At 41.3% G+C, this 19,650-nt stretch overlaps 3 protein-coding genes and 1 long non-coding RNA gene across 9 annotated transcripts; 3 read left to right on the top strand and 1 right to left on the bottom strand.

Moving 5' to 3' along the window:
- Nucleotides 1–477: 477 nt before the first annotated feature.
- LOC109197917 (uncharacterized) lies at nucleotides 478–3,201 on the top strand. 3 transcript variants are annotated; one of them, XM_019353650.2, is made up of 3 exons: nucleotides 478–847; nucleotides 1,527–1,571; nucleotides 1,664–2,668. In XM_019353650.2, the coding sequence occupies exons 2-3, from the start codon at nucleotides 1,532–1,534 to the stop codon at nucleotides 2,518–2,520; spliced, it is 897 nt and encodes a 298-aa protein (XP_019209195.1). In that variant the 5' UTR covers nucleotides 478–847; nucleotides 1,527–1,531; the 3' UTR covers nucleotides 2,521–2,668. The 3 variants fall into 3 exon arrangements, with proteins under 3 accessions (XP_019209195.1, XP_025760485.1, XP_025760486.1); XM_025904700.1 differs by lacking the exon at nucleotides 478–847 and adding an exon at nucleotides 854–1,050 and having other exon boundaries at nucleotides 1,664–3,201; XM_025904701.1 differs by lacking the exon at nucleotides 478–847 and adding an exon at nucleotides 1,058–1,411 and having other exon boundaries at nucleotides 1,664–3,201.
- Nucleotides 3,202–4,774: 1,573 nt separating this feature from the next.
- Nucleotides 4,775–5,612, bottom strand: LOC100691131 (hepcidin; the record flags this gene model as incomplete). Its single annotated transcript, XR_002058926.2, has 3 exons — nucleotides 4,775–5,062; nucleotides 5,228–5,314; nucleotides 5,400–5,612. It is a non-coding gene; the product is annotated as a hepcidin (long non-coding RNA).
- A 74-nt stretch (nucleotides 5,613–5,686) lies between these two features.
- LOC109197920 (hepcidin-like) lies at nucleotides 5,687–6,625 on the top strand. Its single transcript, XM_025904705.1, is given in 4 exon segments — nucleotides 5,687–6,061; nucleotides 6,160–6,237; nucleotides 6,374–6,443; nucleotides 6,446–6,625. Coding segments are annotated over 4 exon segments (258 nt in total). The 5' UTR covers nucleotides 5,687–5,974; the 3' UTR covers nucleotides 6,469–6,625.
- A 280-nt stretch (nucleotides 6,626–6,905) lies between these two features.
- On the top strand, nucleotides 6,906–9,167 carry LOC109197918 (clumping factor A-like). 4 transcript variants are annotated; one of them, XM_025904704.1, is made up of 4 exons: nucleotides 7,334–7,530; nucleotides 8,006–8,050; nucleotides 8,143–8,660; nucleotides 8,817–9,167. In XM_025904704.1, the coding sequence occupies exons 1-4, from the start codon at nucleotides 7,449–7,451 to the stop codon at nucleotides 8,985–8,987; spliced, it is 816 nt and encodes a 271-aa protein (XP_025760489.1). In that variant the 5' UTR covers nucleotides 7,334–7,448; the 3' UTR covers nucleotides 8,988–9,167. The 4 variants fall into 4 exon arrangements, with proteins under 4 accessions (XP_019209196.1, XP_025760489.1, XP_025760487.1 ...); XM_019353651.2 differs by lacking the exon at nucleotides 7,334–7,530 and adding an exon at nucleotides 6,906–7,327 and having other exon boundaries at nucleotides 8,143–9,167; XM_025904702.1 differs by having other exon boundaries at nucleotides 8,143–9,167.
- Nucleotides 9,168–19,650: the final 10,483 nt, after the last annotated feature.

Genomic DNA, 19,650 nt, shown 5'->3' with positions numbered 1-19,650 from the left:
AGTTAGTCCATTTTACACAATAACATATGGTACAAGTGTCAGACAAAATTCACATTTACCTCACAGTAGGGTACAACAGCTTTTCACTCCAGTTAACTATCCGTCAATCCGAAAATATGTCTGTCGCCCTTCTATGAACTCTGCGTTCACTCGACACTGTTCAGCTCTCGTCTCTCTCGCTTCCTGCAGAGTGCACAGCTCCCCACCCACCCCTCTACCTGAGACTACTTCAGGGTTCACTGGAGCTGTAGTACGTATCAATACCGTATCAAAATAATGACATAAACCTCAAAATACAAATAAAAGGTTGTGCATTTAACTGACACACATCACATACCTTACAGGCATTTGTATACACATTATTGAACACAGTGAACATTTGCATTTAACTATCAATATAAATGAACTATTTAAAGAAATTACCTATTTATATAGCCAGGGCTACACTTAAAGTACACAAAATGTCAGAAATCTGCACTGTCATGAACTAAAATTTAAACCTAATTTTTCGTGATTTGTTGGATTAACCCTCTGAGGTCTGAATCCCAGGCTGTGCACATCAACATCACAGATTTGTACAAATAAAGTTTATAACAAAGACATGTTAAATATTAAGCACTGAAATCAGCTTGGTTGTTATGTTTGGAACGTCATTTAATGCATGTTGTTTGGTTGCCATAGTGATGCCTTGATGCTAAAATGACATCACAGCATTTAAACATGTTTTGGATGAAAACATCAGCATATGAAAACAGAACTGAAGAGACACTGCAACCAAAGCAGACGACTAGTGAAATTTCTACGTTTCCCTGAGGATTAACTGCTCTGCAATTTACCAAGAACTAAAGTAAGCTCAGATTTCAGTTTATAAACTTAAGATCATTTACTTAAATATAAAGCCTGATTTTCCTGCTGGCCAGGACAGTATTTATGTACTTTACATTGTGAGAAACTGAGGCTACGTCCACATGTACACGGCTATGTTTGAAGCTTTGTCTATGCATTTGGGCCTCTCGTCCACACCTAAACAGCATATTGAGTCACTGAAAGGTGAGATTTTTAAAAACTCCTGCCAGGGTGGAGATTTTTGAAAAGTACGTTTTTGTGTTTATGTGTGGACGAGGAAAACGGAGATTTACTCAGGCAATGTCAAAAGTGTGCGCCGTTTTTGACGTCACGCTGTGGCCACGTTATTGTTTACATCAGATCAATTTCTACAATGGCCGACGTAGACAAAATACTGTTGCTGTTAATCTTAGTATCTGCAGTTTTTACACGCTTACATATACACACACAGTTACTGTGCCTCCATTTAGAAAGATAGAGGCATCAGAGTGAGCATCAGACGTGGCTTCTACATTCAACACAGACGCTCTCACAACCCAAATCCTGACGTCGGTTTGGAATAAATGTAATTTAAAAAAATTACATTTATGTATGCTATATGCATTTTGTCAAAAAAAGCACATTCGCTGAACATTCTGAGTTGAGGTTTAGTGATCATTGTTGTTTTGTGTTCCTTGTAGTCAAAATGAATGGAAGAGGAGATGAATCACAAAATAACCGTAATGGTAAGCACATGTACTCAGTCTTGAAATTGATGAAAAACTGATTTTCAGCAGATATTTATGAATGCTAATTAAAAGATAAAATGATCTTGCAGGCCGACAGGTTAACCCAGAAAATCTTCCAAGTGGAGATCAGGAACCAGCTTATGAACCAGCTTATGAAGCAGCTTATGAACCTGTTGGTGGATTCTGGGGTTTACTGAACAGTCTTCATCGTGCTCTCTATAATATCTATTTTTCGAGGCTGAATGAGCTGTTAGATGAATTAGAGGAACGATATGATGTCTTTGACATTGACAATCTCAATGACGGCAATGTTAACAATGTAAACATTAACAATATTAATGTGAGAGACAATAATGCCAATGTTGACAACAATGAACTGGATGATGATCATAATGCTGTTGTTGTCGACATTGAAAATGATGATTCTGATGAGGCATTTGAAGACTGTGAGGATGTTCACCAGTACATCCCAGAAGAGGATCCTCAGCCAGGTGTATCCAGGAGGAGGCCTAGAGAGATGGATGAAGAAGATGTGGAACCAAACAAAAGATTCAGATGGAGCGAGGAGTTTTCTGATGACGACTCTGACTTCATCTCTGCCTGCGACACTGATAGCGAGGGCTGTCCTCATGCTGGTAATATTGCTGATGAGGACATCAATCAGCAGGTACCAGAAGAAGAACAGCTGCCTGTTGGATCCACGAAAAGGTCCAGAAAGGAAGATGGAGATGAAGAAGAGCCTAATAGCAAAAAATCCAGGCTTGCAAACTCCGAGAGCAGTAGTGATGAACTTTTTGAAGACGCACATGAAGAGCTTGACAACCATGAAACTGGAGGCTCGAGGAAGCGGTCCCGAGAGGATTTTGAGGAAGAAGAGGAAAACTCGCATGTTTGCAAATTTCGGAGATGTTCAGATGAGTCCACCAGCACCAGTGATGACAACTAACACTATTCCGACGGCGTTTTCAGTATCCTTTTAGTAGGCTGATAGTCTTCTCATGTGACCCTGAATCCTCCTTGCAGGCTGCAATAAGCTGGGCATACACTGTGCGATTTCTTCAGTCGCGTTATTCAGCTCCTGCTCAAACTGTCCGATTGACTCGCAGGGGCTAGAAGCTCGTAGGTCACGATGCAGGGTCTCACACTATACGGCCCGATGCTCTGTGCGACCCGAGTGCTCACACTGTGCGTCCATAGCATGAAGGTTAAAACACAAAATCTTACACTATTTTCACGGTTGTTGCAGTCGCGATAATTTTGTGAGGTCACGTCGAAAAGGCTCGGATGACCTTGCCAAAGTTCTACAAGTCGTGCCTCCATCGCTTGTGTCCGGATCACACGCCGCACTGCCGTGCTGTTCCGTCTTTTCGCTTTTATTTCTGTGTTTGCGCGTGCGCAGTGTGAGACGCTGCGTTGACACCCTCACGATGGCTGTCAGGATTTCAAACAGGTTTGATTTCCTTCTCATTACCCCATGTATACGATGCACGACACGTGATTAAGGCCAAACTCGGGCCGATCCCCAAAACGGTCGCACGACTGAAAAATCGGCTCAAAATGGGCCAAAAATCGCACAGTGTACGCCCAGCATTAGGCTGCCGGGGGATTCCCATCATGCACTGGGTGTTTCTTCTTCACCCTCTATGTGTTAATAGACCTCTCTGTGCTGAATCGTACTTGTTTTTAACCTCTGTCTCTCTTCCACAGCATGTTTTTATCCTGTTTTCCTTGCCCCTTCCCAACCGGTCGCAGCAGATGGCCGCCCCTCCCTGAGCCTGGTTCTGCTGGAGGTTTCTTCCTGTTAAAAGGGAGTTTTTCCTTCCCACTGTCGCCAAAGTGCTTGCTCATAGGGGGTCATTTGATTGTTGGGTTTTTCTTTGCAAGTATACCTTACAATATAAAGCGCCTTGAGGAGACTGTTGCTGTCATTTGGCGCTCTATAAATAAAATTGAATTGAATTGAAAATTGAATGGATGTCACTGTGTAGAGATATTCCCTCCATAGAAGGCTTAGACCCAAATGCAGATTCAATGCACATGGTTAAACTATTTATAAGACTTTGTTTAAAGAGAGGGAATGGAGAACGTGGCTAGAGCTAGGAGTGTCAGCAGAGAGCAGGAACCAGAGGAAAAGCTATCAAGAGACTGATCCCCTGGGTCGTGATGGGAACAATCCAACGGGAATTCTCCATCCATCAGTCAGCGTGATGCCTAAAACTTTATTCAGATGTAAATATATTATATTTTTAAATAAAGATCATTGAAGAATATGAAAAAAATCATCAGTGTTTTTAATGACACTGCATTTCATTCATGTGTCTCTATTGGACAGTGTTGTAGAAGTTACAGGAGATAGGAATCAGTTCCAGCTTGGCCTGATGTTTGATCACGTTTGGTTGGACTGGCTTTGAGCCTGCTTGTGATACGCTACATCCACATGATGCAGCTACTCGAGCTTTTTTTGAAGTGTCGTGAAATATTTTTGCTTACATGTTCTGCAGAACTGATGCAGCGCACATATAGTACAGCTATTATCTGAAACGGCATTATACAGTGTTACACCTAATTTATAGTTTCACCACAGTGCAACGTCTCTCAGTATTGTTGAGATGTGTTCTATTATTATGTCCAGTATCAAATTTCTGCTGTACACAAATCTTTCTATTCTCTCTTTTTCTTCTATGTGAGGGATTCCTGCATTAATCATGCAGCCTAGAAACTTCATATGCACACTGTGAAAACACCTCCAAATGAATTCAGTGAAAGGTTGTCAAGATAAGGTCGTCTAAAACATTTATGAATGAACTTGTATAGAAAGTGTTTGGAGTAAACAGTATCTAACACTTCTACATTCTTTAAAAAAAAGTATGCTTGATTTAACTTTCAAATAACCAATGAACCAGTCCATCAGCTCAAAGCTATTGTACATTACTGCATTTTTGTCATAATTAGTGGTAATATTGAATGATGATGAAATGCTCTGTACTCATATAATTACAAATATGGGAAAATATGCTCACCTTACTTTTGCTATCAATGACTTGGCTCTATTAACAGTTTGTACCACATATTATATGGGCAAGAGTATGAGGCCACAACTCTTAACTGGCATCAGCACAAAAAGTGTACATCAGGAGCTTCATGTCACTGGTTTCCATTAATGTTTCATTCTTGTCAGACAGAAACAGAAACAAACAGCACATGTTGTAGTATAGTGCCACTGAAGTTTAATATAATAACATACTGTAGTTCCAAATGCTGCACTGTTCACTGTTACAGCAGGATCACCAGATGAAGAAACACTGTCAGACTTTAACAAAAGCTAAGCAGTCAAATCATTTCAGGTATAACCGTCTATATTTAGTGGTTAATGTGAGAATCGCAGGTAGATATTCTCAGAATCTGCAGCACAATCCACAGACACCAGAATTGCAGCAGCCGCAGCAAAAGCGACACTTGATGCCACGCTTCTGTCTGTGGTACGGCATCTGTGTGAAAGAGGACAAGAGCAGAGAGTTTATCTTCAGCCGTAAGTCACTTCATTCTCTCTATTTTTACGTAAAGCTGTGAGTGCAGAGTCTATTTTAAACATCTGCCTGCATTTGAGAGATCTCACAATAACTGTCTGAATTCATTTATTGAATTAAACACACCAGCCATGAGTCAGCTGATACCTCCTGATGTTCAGCAGCTGGACCGTCATTGTTCACAGCCTCTTGTAGCTCTTGCAGTTCTCGTATCTGTAGAGAAAGAAAACAGATCTTAGCATCTTCACAACAAATTCATGCAGAAGAAGCACATTACATGAATTTAAGAGTCTGTTACCTCAGCAAATGTGGCAGAGCTCTGCTGAATGCAAATACAGATGAGTGCAACGGCCACTGCAACTAACTGAACGCCTTCATCTTCAGGAGGTTTGAGTGGTTTAAGGTGGTCAGATCCTTTGACTCTCTCGTTGACTCTTGTCAGCTCCTTTGTGATGGTTGACTGAGGGAAAAGGTGCTGGTATTTATACTCATTTGCTCCACTGCTGCCTCGTCACTCAGAGTACAGAAACTACTGTCGGGAACATGCTTGCATCAATAGGACTGGGAAAACCCATATATTAAAACATCCGAAGAAAAGGTCAAAGTTCATGCCGACTGAGAAAAGTACAGATTTTCTCATTCCTCAGGAATTTCCCATTCCCAGAATTTCATAGCATAGGAAAATAAGGAATTTTGCAATGTTCCTGAAATCAGGTAGAGTAAGAGCTGTGAGTGACGAGGCAGCAGGGGCCCAAATCAGTATAAATATCAGCACTTCTGCACACATTTACCATCAGACAGAAGGACTCAGCTCACAACAATCATCCAGACCAGGAGAAAGAGTCAAACTTGAGCCTCTCAAAGCCTCCTAAGATGAAGACGTTCAGTGTTGCAGTTGCAGTGGCCGTCGTGCTCACATTCATCTGTGTTCAGCAGAGCTCTGCTGTCCCAGTCACTGAAGTAAGAACTTGACTTTAACCAAGTGTATTAGCTTACCAGCTGCAAATGTTTGTTTCAATGCTACAATGTGGTTTCTACTGCACTCAATTCATTAGCAGGAGCAGGAGCTGGAGGAGCCAATGAGCATGGACTATCCAGCAGCAGCACATGAGGAGGCATCAGTGGACTCATGGAAGGTAAGTAACACTAACTGAATGAATGTGGCCAAATTACTTCAGCTAAATGAAAGTGTTTGTTAGAGCAGGTGAAAATAAAGAGCAGTGATGCTGCTGCAGATGAACTCTGTGCTCATGTCTCTTGTGTTTCCCACAGATGCTGTATAACAGCAGACACAAGCGTGGCATCAAGTGTCGCTTTTGCTGTGGCTGCTGCACCCCGGTATCTGTGGAGTTTGCTGCAGGTTCTGAGGATTCCTGCTCCAACAACCACTCAGTATTAACAAACTGTATGTCACAGACAATGTGTGAGATTATACTGTTTTAGTCACATTGTGTCCTCAGTTACTGCCTCAACTACATGCTTGTATTACACAGTTTATCACAATAAACTTTATGGTCATATAGATATAATGTGCAGGTGGTTACATATGGTTAAAATGATTCAAATGCAGTAAGTATACACGTTTTTCATATAAATATAGTCCATAACTTGATTTGGTCTGTAGCCCACATAATTAAACACTTTAGTTACATAAAACATGTGAGTTTTGATGTTATGTACTGTATAGCCTGTATAATAAATAAATATGTAGCCCAATAAGTATAAAATGCAGAAAGCTACACAACATGGGGCGGTTCATTTACAAACACAGGTCTAACTTGAGTTTCACAGTTTTTTGTTAGAAAATAATCAAATTGTTAAATGCTTAAAGTACACAAAATGTCAGAGATCTGCACTGTCATGAACAAAAATTTAAACCTAATTTTTCGTGATTTGTTGGATTAACCCTCTGAGGTCTGAATCCCAGGCTGTGCACATCAACATCACAGATTTGTACAAATAAAGTTTATAACAAAGACATGTTAAATATTAAGCACTGAAAACAGCTTGGTTGTTGTTGTTTGGAACGTCATTTAATGCATGTTGTTTGGTTGCCATAGTGATGCCTTGATGCTAAAATGACATCACAGCATTTAAACATGTTTTGGATGAAAACATCAGCATATGAAAACAGAACTGAAGAGACACTGCAACCAAAGCAGACGACTAGTGAAATTTCTACGTTTCCCTGAGGATTAACTGCTCTGCAATTTACCAAGAACTAAAGTAAGCTCAGATTTCAGTTTATAAACTTAAGATCATTTACTTAAATATAAAGCCTGATTTTCCTGCTGGCCAGGACAGTATTTATGTACTTTACATTGTGAGAAACTGAGGCTACGTCCACATGTACACGGCTATGTTTGAAGCTTTGTCTATGCATTTGGGCCTCTCGTCCACACCTAAACAGCATATTGAGTCACTGAAAGGTGAGATTTTAAAAACTCCTGCCAGGGTGGAGATTTTTGAAAAGTACGTTTTTGTGTTTATGTGTGGACGAGGAAAACGGAGATTTACTCAGGCAATGTCAAAAGTGTGCGCCGTTTTTGACGTCACGCTGTGGCCACGTTATTGTTTACATCAGATCAATTTCTACAATGGCCGACGTAGACAAAATACTGTTGCTGTTAATCTTAGTATCTGCAGTTTTTACACGCTTACATATACACACACAGTTACTGTGCCTCCATTTAGAAAGATAGAGGCATCAGAGTGAGCATCAGACGTGGCTTCTACATTCAACACAGACGCTCTCACAACCCAAATCCTGACGTCGGTTTGGAATAAATGTAATTTAAAAAAATTACATTCATGTATGCTATATGCATTTTGTCAAAAAAAGCACATTCGCTGAACATTCTGAGTTGAGGTTTAGTGATCATTGTTGTTTTGTGTTCCTTGTAGTCAAAATGAATGGAAGAGGAGATGAATCACAAAATAACCGTAATGGTAAGCACATGTACTCAGTCTTGAAATTGATGAAAAACTGATTTTCAGCAGATATTTATGAATGCTAATTAAAAGATAAAATGATCTTGCAGGCCGACAGGTTAACCCAGAAAATCTTCCAAGTGGAGATCAGGAACCAGCTTATGAACCAGTTTATGAACCTGTTGGTGGATTCTGGGGTTTACTGAACAGTCTTCATCGTGCTCTCTATAATATCTATTTTTCGAGGCTGAATGAGCTGTTAGATGAATTAGAGGAACGATATGATGTCTTTGACATTGACAATCTCAATGACGGCAATGTTAACAATGTAAACATTAACAATATTAATGTGAGAGACAATAATGCCAATGTTGACAACAATGAACTGGATGATGATCATAATGATGTTGTTGTCGACATTGAAAATGATGATTCTGATGAGGCATTTGAAGACTGTGAGGATGTTCACCAGTACATCCCTGAAGAGGATCCTCAGCCAGGTCTATCCAGGAGGAGGCCTAGAGAGATGGATGAAGAAGATCTGGAACCAAACAAAAGATTCAGATGGAGCGAGGAGTTTTCTGATGATGACTCTGACTTCATCTCTGCCTGCGACACTGATAGCGAGGGCTGTCCTCATGCTGGTAATATTGCTGATGAGGACGTCAATCAGCAGGTACCAGAAGAAGAACAGCTGCCTGTTGGATCCACGAAAAGGTCCAGAAAGGAAGATGGAGATGAAGAAGAGCCTAATAGCAAAAAATCCAGGCTTGCAAACTCCGAGAGCAGTAGTGATGAACTTTTTGAAGACGCACTTGAAGAGCTTGACAACCATGAAACTGGAGGCTCGAGGAAGCGGTCCCGAGAGGATTTTGAGGAAGAAGAGGAAAACTTGCGTGTTTGCAAATTTCGGAGATGTTCAGATGAGTCCACCAGCACCAGTGATGACAACTAACACTATTCCGACGGCGTTTTCAGTATCCTTTTAGCAGGCTGATGGCCTACTCATGTGACCCTGAATCCTCCTTGCAGGCTGCAATAAGCTGGGCATACACTGTGCGATTTCTTCAGTCGCGTTATTCAGCTCCTGCTCAAACTGTCCGATTGACTCGCAGGGGCTAGAAGTTTGTAGGTCACGATGCAGGGTCTCACACTATACGGCCCGATGCTCTGTGCGACCTGAGTGCTCACACTGTGCGTCCATAGCATGAAGGCTAAAACACAAAATCTTACACTATTTTCACGGTTGTTGCAGTCGCGATAATTTTGTGAGGTCACGTCGAAAAGGCTCTGATGACCTTGCCAAAGTTCTACAAGTTGTGCCTCCATCGCTTGTGTCCGGATCACACGCCGCACTGCCGTGCTGTTCCGTCTTTTCGCTTTTATTTCTGTGTTTGCGCGTGCGCAGTGTGAGACGCTGCGTTGACACCCTCACGATGGCCGTCAGGATTTCAAACAGGTTTGATTTCCTTACGACCAAACGCTTGATGATTGGGAGCTGGTCGTGAGGATTTAATCGCTTCTCGTTACCCCATTTATACGATGCACGACACGTGATTAAGGCCAAACTCGGGCCGATCCCCAAAACGGTAGCACGACTGAAAAATCGGCTCAAAATGGGCCAAAAATCGCACAGTATATGCCCAGCATTAGGCTGCCGGGGGATTCCCATCATGCACTGGGTGTTTCTTCTTCACCCTCTATGTGTTAATAGACCTCTCTGTGCTGAATTGTACTTGTTTTTAACCTCTGTCTCTCTTCCACAGCATGTTTTTATCCTGTTTTCCTTGCCCCTCCCCAACCGGTCTCAGCAGATGGCCGCCCCTCCCTGAGCCTGGTTCTGCTGGAGGTTTCTTCCTGTTAAAAGGGAGTTTTTCCTTCCCACTGTCGCCAAAGTGCTTGCTCATAGGGGGTCATTTGATTGTTGGGTTTTTCTTTGTAAGTATACCTTACAATATAAAGCGCCTTGAGGAGACTGTTGCTGTGATTTGGTGCTCTATAAATAAAATTGAATTGAATTGAAAATTGAATGGATGTCACTGTGTAGAGATATTCCCTCCATAGAAGGCTTAGACCCAAATGCAGATTCAATGCACATGGTTAAACTATTTATAAGACTTTGTTTAAAGAGAGGGAATGGAGAACGTGGCTAGAGCTAGGAGTGTCAGCAGAGAGCAGGAACCAGAGGAAAAGCTATCAAGAGACTGATCACCTGGGTCGTGATGGGAACAATCCAACGGGAATTCTTCATCCATCAGTCAGCGTGATGCCTAAAACTTTATTCAGATGTAAATATATTACATTTTAAATAAAGATCATTGAAGAATATGAAAAAAATCATCAGTGTTTTTAATGACACTGCATTTCATTCATGTGTCTCTATTGGACAGTGTTGTAGAAGTTACAGGAGATAGGAATCAGTTCCAGCTTGGCCTGATGTTTGATCACGTTTGGTTGTACTGGCTTTGAGCCTGCTTGTGATACGCTACATCCACATGATGCAGCTACTCGAGCTTTTTTGAAGTGTCGTGAAATATTTTTGCTTACATGTTCTGCAGAACTGATGCAGCGCACATATAGTACAGATCAATGTTCCCTCTAAGCTGCGCACGTGCGCAATTGCGCACTGCTGGCACGGTCTCTGCGCACAGAAAATCTGTGTTGCGCACAAAAAAAATTAACCTGAATTGAAATTAAAATTAATACTTTAACAATCCTGTTTTGCAGTGTTAGTCAGTGAGTGACTGGCTGCTCCCATATTGTATTAGAACGATGCCACCTTATCCCATAGTCCAGCCAATAATGCGATTTACATTCGTATATACGCAGCTAATCAACGTGGTTGACAGGCTATGACAGCGTCCTTATGTGCTGACACCGGTCTTTTAGCTGGCAAAGCGGCGTGGCTGATGTGGAGTGAAGCCACGTTAATGACAACGTGTCATCTCCAACCATTGGAGATGTGAGCAGGACAGACGGAACAATTGACGGAAAAAGTGTGGACTTTATACCAGTTTTTAAATTGTGTTGATAGGCCACGTAAACCAGAGTTGTGATAAAAAAATATATGCAATGTTTGGTTTTCTTCCTGAATACTATCGTTATTTATATTTACTGCGGAATAAACGGTAAAAACGGCGTTTATAAGAAAAAAGGCTCCAAAGCACTCTCCACTCTCCGTGAGCAAAAACAAACTCCACCCCCCTCTCCCTTTCCTATTCGTCCAAAAAAGTACCATGTCGACCAATCAAAAAATGATATGGCAACGTGGCATCTAGTTGTTAAGAAACGGGGGAACTTTTAGGAGTGACGGCGGTGCTTTGATATGTGAGACATTTGCACGTTTAGCACAAATCTTGTGTAGTTAGTGTGTAGTGTAGTTTTGTTGTGTGTGTCAGAACAATGAGGCGAGTACTGAATGTTACAGGTGTTACAGGAGTGATACATCTCCTGTTGTCAGGCCTGCAGGTATCAGGCTGTTGTTCTCCTTTATCTCATAGGGGACAGAAATTATTTTTTCGAGTGGCACAAATAATTTGTGTGGCATCAAATTTGATGCAGAACAGCTGATTGTTCTGTAAATAGTTTGAAATGTTTATTTAAAAATGCCTTGGCTGCATTTTTTTTAAAAAAATAGCCGCAAAAATCTTTGTTGTTTGCCAAACTGAGTTACTTTTTTGAAGAAGTAACCATATAATTAATTGCCCAGCATTGGTCATTATATACTGTATTTTGCAGACAGAGAGTTACAGGACTCTCTCCCAGACCACAGACTCATAATACAAGTCAGAGCTTTTTTTTAAAAAGAAAGAAAGTTTTGTTTTCAAAATTGAAGTTCAAGTTATTTTTACTTCCAATAGTGTTAACATACTACACAGGTCAATGACTAGATTTTTTTTACATTTTCATTGTAAGTGGGCTAAATCAGTTAATTAAAAGTAGTCTAACATAAATGTAAATGCTGTAATTTGATTATTTTAATAAACCATGTAACTTGGATGGATTAGATGCCGGCGCGACCACAGTGCACACGTCTGATGTCGCACAGTGGTCCAAGGGATCGCTCAGGGAGTTTGTATGTTCGCTCAGACACGTGAAAAATTAGAGGGAACATTGGTACAGATATTATCTGAAACGGCATTATACAGTGTTACACCTAATTTATAGTTTCACCACAGTGCAACGTCTCTCAGTATTGTTGAGATGTGTTCTATTATTATGTCCAGTATCAAATTTCTGCTGTACGCAAATCTTTCTATTCTCTCTTTTTCTTCTATGTGAGGGATTCCTGCATTAATCATGCAGCCTAGAAACTTCATATGCACACTGATAGGTTTGTAGCTTAACCCAATTCGCTGGAACGTTGAAGACAATGTAATTACACAGCAAAGCAAGACATGAGTAGGCAAAGTTCTTTATGTTTCCGTGCACGGGGAGGCCTGTCTGGAGCCAAGTGTCGTTCCACCCACTTGACCTCCGTCAGACTCTCAGCCAGGTTCCCCATAGAACTCCTTTTATTGTGGTTACATGAATATGCATAGGGTCATTAACATATAACATATAACTTTAACATACATAGGTATACATGTGAACAAAGAATACCCTGTGTGTGTGTGTGTGTGTGTGTGTGTGTGTGTGTGTGTGTGGGGTCAAAGCATGACCCATATATGACTTCCCTAAACCTGCTGGCCTGGAAGTCCAGCAGTTCATCTAAACAAAAGGCACCTAGGCTACGTTCACACTGCAGGTCTTAATGCTCAATTCCGATTTTTTGATCAAATCCGATTTTTTTGTCTGCTTGTTCACACTACACATAAAATGCGACATCAAACGCGCTCTAGTGTGAACGCTCAAAGCGGCCCGCATGCGCAAAAGAAGATGTCACACACAACTCGCTCTGTTTAGACCCAGAGCAAACAATATTGTTTGACTGATTGCCCTTAATATAAAGACTTCGGACTTTATGTTTCCAAATTTTTGCTTTAAGTTATTTGTTATTTACATAATAATGTAGATGACCTAACAATGATCCGTTTTGCTGTTTTAGAGGAGCGGTGCTTCAAAGGATAGTTGCAGATTTCTGTCAGAATCTGCAGAAAATACAGTAAAAATAAAATGTTCACATTCTCCAACGTGGTCTTCCTAACAGTTTCACCGGATGGCAAGAAACCGTTCGCGATGTCCTATCGGGCGCTTCTCCGGCGCTGATAATTGGCGTCTGTCTTGTGTCAGTGACGTAAAAGACGGATTTAATGCGACTTGACCGTTCACACAGCAGTCGCTTTCTAAAACATCGGATATGTATCGGATTCAGTACCACATACGAAAGTGACCCAGATCGGATTTGAAAATATCGGATTTGTGCCGTTCACACTGTCATACCGTGATCGGATATGAGTCGCATAGGGTCAAAAAAATCGGATTTGATGCGCTTTCGCCTGCAGTGTGAACGTAGCCTTAGACTACAACACGTTTATCCTACCATAAAACAATAAAACAAGGTACGACCTCTCCCATGCTCCCAGAGTGTGGGTGTGAAAGCCAGAACACTCTGTAATGCACACAAAGCCTTTTACAGCCTACTGAAGATCACACATCCTATCACTACACAATCGATTATACACCTCTAAGCATATATGGTTAAATATTCCTAAGCATAAATGACAATCAACATTACAAAAACCTAACATTCCCCCCTTTGACAGTTATGCTAGAAAAGTACCCAGTTATGATCACCTCATGTCTGACAGTGTCAAGGCAAACATTTTTATACTCAGCATATGTCAACGTACACAGTCTGACAAATATATTAGAAGTTATCCAAGTTCTCATCCAATGGTAAACTGCATCCTACGAGCAAACAAATGAATTGTTAATGGTCAAAAGAGAAATTAACATTTTCAAGATCACTCCAGCTTGGTGGTGCTCCTCCGCAAGACATGTAAATCACACGTCTCTCTGCAGAGTGGTTTAAGTTCTGCAGGGCGTCATAAATGTCTCTTCCAGTTGTTTCCATCACTGTTCATAGGACCAGAGTCCAAATGTATGTAGAATAGACATTCAAACATACCAGTTGAGTTTGTTGTTTGTCAACATGGGTCTCAGCTATTGTGAAAGCTGCAGACCTCTTCAGCACTCTAGTTTTATGGCCTCTACCAACCTCCATCACCTCACTTCAGGCCTCCTTGTCCTGTGGGGGATACATATCCTCCATTGTCCATCCTCTGCAGGAAAACCCTCTATGGAAAGGGTGCTGGATCAAGTTATCTTACTGCTGTTATGATCCCAGTAGTCTTCAGTGTGTCATCGTATGCACAGTACAGTGACACAGCATTAGGTGATGTTCATAGGAAACTGCTGTCATCACCACCATAGCTTCTGGTTCCTGTGCTTTTCACAGAATCATGATGCCATCCTTGGACTCCCTCTGCGCTGTCGTTGGAGCTTGGCACGCTCCCCTCATCCTTCAGGTGCCCGCCTGTTGTCCACAATCTCCTCTGTTGGTCTCTGGAAAGCCCCCTTGGCACAGCTCTCATTCCAACGCAGCTTCGTGGTCCTTGCTGTGGCTGTGGAATCTGATCTCATGATGGGCCCCAAACAGCTCGACCTTTGACCTCAACCACTGCCTGGGCTGTCAACTATGCCTGGAATGGGTTTGCTTCTCACTGGGCCTCCGAAGATTTCTCAGGAGATTCCTTTCAGCAACACTCTGACTGCTGCACCTGTATTTCCTTGCTAGGAGGAAAAACTTATATCTGGAAAGCATGTAAAACATCATCAAACCACATTCTTTAGTTCAGTGAGCTTCATTTATGGACCATCAAAGCCTCATCTGAACATGGATGCACCACTTTACATAGGTTTAATACCCGTAAATGAACTGCACACAAATCACACAAAAATCATAAAAAACATAGTTTAGAAAACATAGTTTCATGTAATTCATGTAATTCTGGACCCTTCCCTCTTGACGCATGGACACTCCCATGAGTCAACTCATCAAACCTAGATTCCTGTCCTAAAGAAAAAGGTTAGCTAGATCACGTCCCAGGCAACATCGGCATCTCCTCTGGAGCAGCTCCGTAACCCTGCAATAAAAGATGTTAGCGTGTTTTGCATATTAAGTTTGCTTAAAACCCGGCTCCGCCAGGAGCCTGCATACACACCATCATGGCCTGGAAAACAAGATCTGGAAGTGAAATCAAACTTCACACTTATAAACAATTGTATCATAAGAGTAATAAAGCATTCGGCATCAACAGGACAAGTATCATGTGCAGGTTTTCTCAAATTAGAAAAATACAATTATTGCGATAATTTGCCTCAGACACAGATCATCCCATGTACTCAGTTAACATTAATGTAATCGGTGACTTCCCTTAAGCAAAGTCACTCCACGTATTTAACACTAGGAGCTCAGAAGTGGCCAGCTAATGAGCCCCATATTAAACTATTCCATAAACACTGCATCTCTTATTTACTTTCTCATGTGACTTCTCCGTCTCTGCTGAATCCTCTACATGCACTCTTAGAAAAAACAAACATTAACAACACACATGGACAGTCCTGGTGGTCAGGCACAGGTCGACAGGTTCCAGAGGTGCTATAAAAGGTCCTAAAGTTAAGCCTGCTGTAAAAGGAATGACACTGGTTTCAACACAGGATGTGTTTCACGCTATTTTCACTTCTCCCCCATAATATTCAACATTTTCCCAAGAACACAGTGTAATAGCATAATCAACATATAGCCTGTAAACACAGTTCCCTTTACTCATAAACCCAGTACTCCTGTAGTAAAAGAACATTAACCATTAGTGTGTCCTGCTGTAACTCACATAATCAAACACATGATTAACTCTCTGCTGTAGAAAAGAAATGTAAATGTTAACGCTGTGCACAAGCCCATGAATAACACACCCCTGATAGATTCACAAACACAGAAAGTGGCATCTAAAAGTTTAAATCGTCACGCAACCTAGGATGCTGCTGTCATCGTCCTGCTCCTGTAAAAAGAAACACACATAGATTCATCCACACCTTTGTCAGGTGGGGGTTAACTTCGCACCGTCGTGTTACATCAGTAAAGTCTTGTCAGCTTTTATCAGCTTTTACCAGTCAGTCAGGTTTTTTTTCTCTTCCACTCATTCATTCATTCATTCATACATTCTTTCTTTGCTGATACTGGAATCCATCGTCGCGTTCCGTTTGCACCCTCAGCAAAATGACGTCATTTCAAAAAGAAAAGAAGAATTTAGATCGGATTACCTCGCTGAATCCTTTTTTGGGCAGGGACCTATTTTCTAATTGTCCCAAATAAGTGACTTTCTCCTGAGCCCATTTTAATGGAGAAGCCCACTTGCAACAGTTTTCTCGACGACGTGTCGTATAGCGCTTCTGTTGTAATCGTGCAGATCTGCTCAAACAGGGATCATCAAACAAAACTTTCAGTGCACTGTGAAAGTATCAAAATAAAAAGGCCTCGTTAAGTCATGACACACGCTCCTCATCTCAGGAGGGTAAATCATACTATTGGCATGATTTATCATACCATCATACTAATTGGCAGGCTCAACTTCACAACAAAAGAAAAATCATCAGCTAGATTAATTCCAAACCAACCATCAGCCGCACAACACACAACATAACCCTAATATGTTATTAGATATGAGTTTAATCCCCAGGTCTGTGCTTTTCACTCATTTAGGCCACAGACCCATCTTATTCAGTTTTTCATTTTCCCCGTCATCATGAAACATGTGACATGTTGTCATGCATTTCACAAAAGAAGTTTGTTCTTATGTATTCAGAGTTGTGTATCTGGGTGCAGGATTCACTCGCACATCACAACAGGAAACTCAGTGTTTTAGAGTCTCCACTCTAACAAACTCCAACACATCCCATTCACTCCTGCTAGAATTCAATCACCTTTCATTAATCTAAGAACCATCAACTAATTTGCATATCGGCTATTAACCCACCAAGTTGACAGGACAACAGAAATGCATGTTGAAAATATTATCACAAAAATAGAATTTCCCCCATACAGTAAATTACTTGTGCTGCATCAATCAAGCAGAAAGCATCTCCCAATTTACTATATTAACAACTAAATTTATTGTCTGATCACTGGTTGGTCAAACCAGAATCTTTTTTTTTTTCACAAAAATTAAACTGTTGTCCTGTAACCTAGAGAGTTAACTGTCAGCATTGGATAAATTCAGCATTTGATAACAAGTGTCTGCTAAATTGACACTATTTTAACACTGATGAGAGAGAAGCTGATTTTCATTGCATGTGTGTTTGTTATTAGGCAGGTTTAATGGATATGTCTGGAGCTGGATCTCCAGCAGGGCATGTTCTTAAAGCTGCCTTTCCTACACACTTCTCTGCTATTAATTGATCCTTTCTTAACTAATGTGCTATGAGTCCACTGGTCTTTGCATCACACCAGGTGATAAACAGACTCACATGCTCAAGATGGTGTCTAATCTTCATGAGCTCTCTTGTGTTTGTGTTAGTAGGGTTAATGCATGTTCTGCTTGTGTGTCTGATTTTGTATATGTTTCTTTTTGCAGCGTTTCAGATCCCTTCATAATTTTCCAACTTAAGCAGTCAGTTTTCTGTTTCCCAGGTTTGCTAACCCAAATTTTGATTTCCTACATTAAACAACAGCACTCTCTGTGTTCTCACCCCCTCTCACTCTGTTGTCCTCTCCCACTTCAACAGTCCAACAGCCGGCAGTTCTTCTTCAGCTTTGTCCTGCGTTCCACTGTCTCTTCTTGCCATTTTACTCAGAAAGTGGCAAATGTCAAACTCCAACAGTCTCCTCAGTTCTCCTCAAACGTTCTTTTCACAAGCACAGTGAAGTTGCAGCTTGTTGGAAACACAGTGACATTCATCCAGTCAGTCAGGATGATGGTTTGCTCTTCTTCTCCGATGCTGTTTGTCCACACTGCTGCTGCTTGCTGGGTCTCTCTGCTCAGGACTTGCTGCTGTCTCTTTATCTGCCATGTTATTTTCTTTGGAACTGCATTCCTTGTCTTCAGGGAAGAGTGAGAGCTCGCTTGTGAGGTTGAGGGACACATGGTGCTGTAAATAAGTTAGCCAGAAACTTGGCCTGAAGGTTTCCAATGATGTTAAACTATAACTTTCTTCCGACCGCTGCATGTGGAAAATTGATCCAGGTCTGCTTTTCATCTGAAAGTGACAAAACTAAGACATTTTTCATTATTATTATCACTGCTTAACCGACACACATCACTCTCTCTTTTTTTTGAACTCTCCTTTCTTAAAAGCAGAAAATGAGATTGTAGTTGTTCTTGGCTGATAAACACAAAACCTTTTTCCTATAATTATTTCTCATCTACAATGTAAATTTTGTCTCTTTTTTTTCTCTTTACAATAGCTGGTGACCTGCAGAATCACCGCTCTCACAATTAGAGACAATTACTTTTACACAGCGCACACACACACTGCGACGTCAGGCACATTCACACTCACTTTTTTCATCTGCTTAAATAAACTATATGGCTGATGATATGTGCCATGGTGATCCATAAGTATGATCATAAGTTTATTTAATTATTTTTCAACCCATCAAAACAAATAACAAAAACATGATGCTGATGCTATGAACACTCTACACACGAGTCAAGATGCAGGAAAACTGCTGCGCATCTGAAAGACGAAGCTGAACTCACGGATACGCTACATACTGGAGTTATCATAGTTCTGTTTCCCTTTCTTTGATGAGTTCTCAGCCAGCTCCTGATCTGACAATGTGTAGCTTGCTCATCAGCTCAGAAGAGACCGCAACGCAACCTCACACAGTGGTTGCGTGCTTTGCCCACAGTGGCAAAGTCTTGCACTTTCAGCTTCTCCATCATGTAGTTTTCAGCTGCTTTACACAGGGTTCAGCATAATAGTTGTCTTCACAGGTGTGCTCTATATCTCAACAATGGCTCATAATAAGACGACAGTCTTTCAAACAGGTCAAGTGCCTCTATGCACGTCATTACTTTAAATATTTGCCTTTTTACTTCATCTCATATGTCATTGTACTGAATTTGAGCAACCCTAAGCTTAATGCAGATTGCTTTTAACACTTATCCACCTCAATTAAATCTGTGGTCTGGAGCACGGCTGTTGTTGATCAGGGCAAGCTAAAAAATAATCTAAACATGTGTGTGTATTGGCAGTTTTGACGGGTACTAATCATTTATTACAGGTGGGGTTACTCAGGCTTGCGCTTAGGACACTCTCTAGCATAGTGACCCCTTTCTCTACATGCATAGCATTTCTCCTTCCTTCTGTCGTTCCCACCTAAATCCCCGCGGGCCTTCACCTCTCTTATTTCTGCCCCTATTCAGCCCTCTTCCAGTCTGTCCCTGGAAAATGATTTTATCTGCTAGGGAAGCGGCGACTGCAGTTTTGTGACTTCTTCTGTGTTTCTTTAATTCCTTCCTGTGCACAGCGGGTGCAGTTAATGCATGTGAAGGACCGGTCAGAGTTATGATTAACATTTTGCTTCCTAATGAAATCAGCAATGGGTGGGTGAAAGCCATTCACCAGAGCATAGCTTAACTGCTGCTGATGTGGGCTGGCCTTCTCTGCACGCT

The sequence above is a fragment of the Oreochromis niloticus genome, unplaced genomic scaffold (genome assembly GCF_001858045.2).
Source record: "Oreochromis niloticus isolate F11D_XX unplaced genomic scaffold, O_niloticus_UMD_NMBU tig00003599_pilon, whole genome shotgun sequence".
Classification (NCBI taxonomy): domain Eukaryota; kingdom Metazoa; phylum Chordata; class Actinopteri; order Cichliformes; family Cichlidae; genus Oreochromis; species Oreochromis niloticus.
Note: the sequence above shows the minus strand (reverse complement) of the source record. Positions and strands in the feature narration are given on the sequence as shown.

What these genes read in the sequence shown, in the direction of transcription:
- LOC109197917 (XM_025904700.1), top strand. Translation starts at nt 969, where the DNA reads ATGTACACGGCTATGTTTGAAGCTTTGTCTATGCATTTGGGCCTCTCG. An exon ending in GCATATTGAGTCACTGAAAG is followed by an intron (nt 1,051 to 1,526) that starts GTGAGATTTTTA and finishes TGTTCCTTGTAG; the next exon opens with TCAAAATGAATGGAAGAGGA. An exon ending in ATCACAAAATAACCGTAATG is followed by an intron (nt 1,572 to 1,663) that starts GTAAGCACATGT and finishes ATGATCTTGCAG; the next exon opens with GCCGACAGGTTAACCCAGAA.
- LOC109197918 (XM_025904702.1), top strand. Translation starts at nt 7,449, where the DNA reads ATGTACACGGCTATGTTTGAAGCTTTGTCTATGCATTTGGGCCTCTCG. An exon ending in GCATATTGAGTCACTGAAAG is followed by an intron (nt 7,531 to 8,005) that starts GTGAGATTTTAA and finishes TGTTCCTTGTAG; the next exon opens with TCAAAATGAATGGAAGAGGA. An exon ending in ATCACAAAATAACCGTAATG is followed by an intron (nt 8,051 to 8,142) that starts GTAAGCACATGT and finishes ATGATCTTGCAG; the next exon opens with GCCGACAGGTTAACCCAGAA.